At 37.3% G+C, this 6,211-nt stretch overlaps 1 protein-coding gene across 1 annotated transcript; it reads left to right on the top strand.

The window, feature by feature from the left end:
• Positions 1-327: 327 nt before the first annotated feature.
• LOC148728792 (putative skeletal organic matrix protein 5) lies at positions 328-5,960 on the top strand. The gene is made up of 4 exons (XM_088724575.1): positions 328-417; positions 1,096-1,129; positions 3,838-3,964; positions 4,211-5,960. Coding segments are annotated over exons 2-4 (648 nt in total). The 5' UTR covers positions 328-417; positions 1,096-1,127; the 3' UTR covers positions 4,730-5,960.
• The last annotated feature ends 251 nt before the right edge of the window (positions 5,961-6,211 follow it).

The raw sequence follows: 6,211 nt of genomic DNA, 5'->3' as shown, positions 1-6,211 counted from the left end.
CCCTGTTTGGGGGAAGATTGGGAACTTTCCGGAAATGTTTTCGTCAAGAGTTACAAATATCTGTTTGACATGTTGAGTAGAGGTTTATGGACCACTTACTAAGGGAAGGGATGTCAACCACCTTTGCCACTCATTGTAGATGTAAATAAAACTGCTTGGCTGCTTAGCTAAACAACAGATGTATATTTGCATGATATACACTGTGTAATGGATACTTTGGCACGAGTCCACAGAACTTGCAATAAACAAACTGATCTTCACACTGTGTTGAAGCTCTAAATTCATTTTCAGATATTGACGAGTGCAGTGAGGCTACACACAATTGTAAGCCCACTCACGAGTGCAAAAATAGCAAGGGATCTTACCAATGCATTTGTAGCCCTGGATATTATGGGGAGGATTGCCATATACCAGCGGGTAAGGTGGTGGAGGATTTTACAGGCATCACATGCTTTTCAGGGGCAACGGAAGGGGATCAGTCGTTACAAACAGGGTTGGATATTTTCCGAAGAAGTAGGGTATTATGGTATTAGCGTGGCCCATTTTTTTTCCAAATTATGCTCAAAGTTATGCTCGTATTTGAAAAATATGTTTTTAAAAAACTGAACACAAACGAAGTCTAAATATTTTAGCAGTGCTACTTTTATAAAGATTTCCCAAAATTTTTGCTCGTTTCTCCAGGGGTGTCAAGAGAATATAATAGAGCCTGATGGGAGGATCAGGTGAATACTATCATGACAAACCAAAATCTTCCAGCCCCGCCCCCGCCCCTGCCCCCTCTCTTATCCCGGCGAAAAATAATGACAAGTCCTTAATTGCTGATGGGAAGTTAGTTCATCATAGGCATCAGAGAAATTTATTTTAAAGAGCAGTATAACATGAAGGAAACAAACAGAGGAATTGCAACACGCTTCCCACACTGATAACAAGGGATTGCCCTACATCCATATGGGACTGAAGCTGCATCTGTCATGCAGTCCATTATTCAAACTACCAAAATGGTTCATTTGCCATGTTTACAGCTCTAAATCATAAAAAAGTAGATTATAATCATCGAAAACTTTTCAATCTGTTTCCATACTTTTCTTCTTGCAGCTTTGAGTTGCAAGGAGGCTTATGAAAAGAACATGTAAGTCAAAGGAAAAGAGAGGAAAATAGACTTAATCGTAAAAGTATGAACATAATAAAAAAGCCGAACATAAATACAAATATGAATGAGAATAATGATATCAAAACATATTGGTGACAAAGCGTTAACCGCGAATGCTCACCCAAAGGTTCGAAAAAAATAAAAATATAAAAATATGGGGACACAAGGGCAGAAAAACAAATTGAGCTTAAATACTTTTTTGCAAGGTAAAGTTTGAAAATGAGATGATTATTCAGAGATGAGATAATCTCAATGATAAGTATTATGTTGCCTTGTCCTTTTTTGGAAAGCGAAAGGGCAGTGTATTCTTATCTAATTGCTATTAGATGGCCTAATTAAAAAAAAAAAATAAGCCATTCACTATACTAACATTTGTATTCAAGTTGATGGCGTAACTTACAGCTGTCTCTGCAGTTATTTAAAGACACAAACAACACACACAAAAAATATATATAAATGAAAACAGGGATATAGCAGTTCCCTTGGACAATCAAATTATATAAATCCCCTCTCGCCAGTGTAGTTAAATATTTCAGGTAAGAAAGGTGCGGAAAAAATTGTTTTATTCTGTTGTCACCTACGTTTTCACGAGCTGTGCAGAATTAATTATTTCATAATCAGATTCAACAGCTTCATCTATTTTGGAAGAACTTTCAATTTCATGACTCTACGTAATTACTCAACGGGTTTTTGAGAAACGGCCTTTCTAGGGTTTAGGTTAGTGTTTTAATCTGTTACTTTTAAACGGTAATGAGCGACGAGTATTTTCAGAGTAATCAATCACTCTTTGCAGGTCAAATAGTCGCTCTTTCATTGCAGAGATTTTGATTTCTTTGTTGGAGGGTGTTGATGAGCTGGACATTATTTAAATCAGCTTCTCGTGGTTTCTCGATGGAGCCAATTTTTTCATGGACCATTGTAATCTGCGACCATATTTTGCCAGTTTCTCTTTTAAAATCAGGTGCCGAGACCTCTTGATCGCCGGGTGATATTTCCCGAACAGAACCTTCGCTCCGTTTAGAATCCGGGCAGGAAATTGGAGGTTCTTCGTCATTAGCAGTGAAGTCGCCCGCCTCGCCATTAGACACATTAGGGACCTTAAGATACTGGACGCGGCTGCCTTAAAGAACGCGGTCACGTCCGAGAGGGCATGAGTCGTGACCGCCACCTTTGGGCGGGAAATACGAGCCTTAAGATTTGAGTGGTGGAAGCGGTCGCCGAAACACGTAACAACAAACACATTCAGTCAGAGAATAACTGCTGGAATCAGGCGGTTTTGCTGCTATAACATCGTTTAAGAAGACCCGAGAGCTTTTAACAGGCTCTTATTTGGCCGACATCATTTCCGAAGAAGAATTCGTGCTCCTCTATGACTGCAGCTTTTCAAAAAACTTAGAATTACCGTATGAAGAGTACGAAAGATTTGACCTCGAAGAAAGATGGCGCAAAATAATATATATAACGCAAAATCATTTTCTAAAGCGGTCCTAAATTGCCACTGATTAATTTTACACGATAAAAATGAAGGTTAAATTGAAAAATAAAGCAATACTGTCTGAGGAAATTACCCAGATTTACCTGCTTTTGGAATTCCTTTCTGAAGACTTGACGCTCACACAAAAACCCTCTATATGCTTGGTAAATCTGAATTATGAAAACAAAAATGAACCAGACAGTTTAGGAAACTATCTCTTTTATAGTAATGTTTGAAAATTTTATGCAGAACTTGTTAATTTAAGGGAAGAATTCGGAAAAATGACTCATCTTTCTGAGAGGCCGCCAAAATAAACTTCGTCACCGCCTCAACTGAGGTGGTGGCCGTCAAGTGGCGTGACATTTATGCAAATTAAAATTGAGACCTTACGAATTTACTTCCGGTTAACGTCGTCCTAGGCTGCGTCTAGGGTATCTTAAGTTCCCTATTGTTAGCTTTAGTAGCCTTTAAAATAGACTGCAGTTGAGTCTTTACATTTTGGTCATCAGATCCCTGGACTTGAAGTGTACTAGTCTTATATAGTTCAGAACCAAAGAGCTCGTCTTAATCTTCTGTGCTCTCTCGTTCCTGGTAATCGAGCACGCAGCCGAGACGATAATCAAATATTTAAAACTGAAAGACTGAAGCTCCTCAAATGATCATGACCACGTAAAAGTAGACTTCTTCGGATTATAGTCAAGTTTCTCTATCAAAAAGGGCTGAAAGTCCGGATTTACCTCCTGCTCTGCAAGAATTTCGGCGGAGAGAGAATTATCCAGACCGCACTCCATCGTTGTCAGTAGTGATTGTTACTTTTAATACCAGTTTCTAATTTTGAACAACTGTTTTTTTTGTTTTGTTATCCTTTTTCGTCAAGTTTTGCAGAGGGTATGTTCATCAAACAAGATTATTTTTTCCTTATCAATCCCCTGTCACTAGTGTAGTTTGATATTACAGGTAAGAAAGTTGCCGAGAAAGATTGTTTTATTTTTTGTCACCCTCGTTTTCAAGAGCTGTGAAGAATTAAATTTTCCATAATCAGAATCAAGAGTTTCGTCTATTTTGGCAGAACTTTAAAATTCATGACTGTGCGTAATTAGTACACGGGATTTCGAGAAACGGCCTTTCTTGGGTTTAGTTTAGTGTTTAAATCTTTTACTTTGAGAGGTAATGAGCGAGGAGTACTTTCAGAGTAATCAATCACTCTTTGCAGGTCAACCATGAGTAATCTGGTGACATTAAACATCGATTCAAAACCAGTGACCGTTCGTTGTCACAAAGAGATCAGTGGATGCGGTGATGGGGGATGGACGCCGGTCATGAAAATCGATGGCAACAAGGTTTCATTTTCTTATTTTTTAATGCCTGTTACTGTCTTACATAACGTCTTGTTGGTTATTACGTACAACAGCCTTTTCATCATATAAATCAATTCCCGATACCATCCAAAGTCAGAAGTAAACAGCATACAGCTTATGGATCAAGTATGTCTGTTCTATTTGATTAGAATATTTGTAAGTTTATTTACTTATTCCTTTATGAATTCATTTATTTATTTATTTGCCCATGCAATTATTCTTTTTCAGAATACCTTTCATTATGACTCACATCATTGGACTGATAAGAACGAATACAACTCTCCCAACGGACAAACTGGGTTTGACAACAAAGAAACTAAGCTACCGACTTACTGGAACACGCCTTTCTCTAAGATATGCCTTGGTATGAAAATTGGCCACCACACCAACTTCATTGCCATCAACAAGCAGGCCGACTCTCTGCACTCACTGATCGCTGATGGGAAATATCGCAACACGTCACTGGGTCGAGACACTTGGAAGGCACTTATTGGTTCAAGGGGCTCCCTGCAGCCCCAATGTAACAGGGAAGGCTTTAATACTGTGTCTGAAAGAAGTGATCATTCTAGAGCAAGAATCGGAATACTTAGTAACAATGAAAATGAGTGCAGAAGTTGTGATTCCAGAATTGGGTTCGGTACTGGAGGATATCCTCAGGAAGACAACACTTGCGGCAACGTTGTCAGACATAACGGAAATCGCGGAAATAGAAACACTAAGGCTATGGGATATGTATTTGTGCAGTAGCAAGAAAAAGGAATTCAAGAGGAGTAAAATGTATATAACCTCAACAGTCGACACTACAGCCCAATGCATAAATGGTTGAAAAGAAAAATCTAACAAACAGGAAGAAATCAATAATAATAATAATAATGATACTACTACTACTACTACTACTACTACTACTACTACTACTACTACTACAACTACTACTACTACTACTAATAATAATAATAATAATAATAATAATAATAATAATAATAATAATTATAAAACATGGAGAGTGACAAAAAGAAAAAAACACCAGCAAAAGAACAAACGAACAAACAAACAAAAAGGGACACTGTGGTTTTGCCTGCTACTGTGAATTAATGGAATGATGGTGTTTTTAGGTTACGGGCTCATGATATCAATTGCAACATGTAAGAGCAGTGAGAACACTATACACTAGAGATAGAAAACAAAAAAAAACAGTAGCAGCTTCAAAGACAAGAATGACATTGAAAATCGGAAATATGGCTAGCTTTACCAAATCGGTGATAAACAGTTATTTTTTATGTTTTCGTTTACGCCATTAAGTTAATCAGGTATTCTGCGTTGCATAACCTGGCATTTTGTCAACAACTGATATGAGTTTGTAACTGAGCCTGTTTGGCACACTTACTTGAAATGAAGTGCATGTATTTTGAACTCCCTCGCTGCACAGTCGCTTTTCTTAAATAAACACTTTTTTGCTATTAAATTAAGTTTCTACGTGCAGAGAAGTTTAAGAGAGGAAAGCGTGAGTTAACTTCTAATCTAATATAACATATATTTCGACATCAGTATGAAATCTGATAATTAGCTTATGATTGTAAACCACTCGTTTTTTGGGAGTTTACTTTTATTCCTTGTTCCGTCAGCTATTGCAAAGGACATTTTCTTTTTTTAAATATTAAAAATTTTCGTTTTAAATTCGCTGTCAATTGTGTAGTTTGATATATCAGGTGTGAACGGTGCCTAAAACGATTTCTATCGCTTGTTTTCACCGAGGTTACGACGAGGTATGCGGAAGTCATAATCAGCTTCGAGTACTTCGTCCATTAATGGAAAAACTTTAAAATTCAAATCTCAGCGCTATTATCACTTATCGTATGAATATCTAAGGTACAAATACATTTATTCTTAGAGGATCGGCTGTGGATAAAGTGGTGATACTGTTACTTATTATGTATAGGATATGCGAATAAATATAAAAATGGCAGGTATCTAAAATTAAGATATTGCTTCTTTGATGGTGGAAAAATGACTCTAACATACTCTGCATCGCCATTGCAGGCAAAGTTTGATCTTCCTTTGTAGCCACTTCAGAGATTGAGACACTGTGTTTTTTTTTTTTTTGTTTTTTTTTTTCATTTCAATTCCAAACATTGCTACACCTCTCATCAAACAAGTGAGGTTAACAGGGAATCGACTTGGGCTCTCACCTGTTTTTCTGCCAGTCTTTGTCAAAATTGCCATTAATATTTC

Source organism: Stylophora pistillata, chromosome 6 (assembly GCF_964205215.1).
Source record: "Stylophora pistillata chromosome 6, jaStyPist1.2, whole genome shotgun sequence".
Classification (NCBI taxonomy): domain Eukaryota; kingdom Metazoa; phylum Cnidaria; class Anthozoa; order Scleractinia; family Pocilloporidae; genus Stylophora; species Stylophora pistillata.
The sequence above is the reverse complement of the archived record's forward strand: the minus strand, read 5'-3'. Positions and strand labels throughout refer to the sequence as shown.

Excerpts from the sequence above, each read along its gene's own strand:
- LOC148728792 (XM_088724575.1), top strand. Across the intron at positions 3,965-4,210 it reads TGAAAATCGATGGCAACAAG|AATACCTTTCATTATGACTC; the intron begins GTTTCATTTTCT and ends ATTCTTTTTCAG.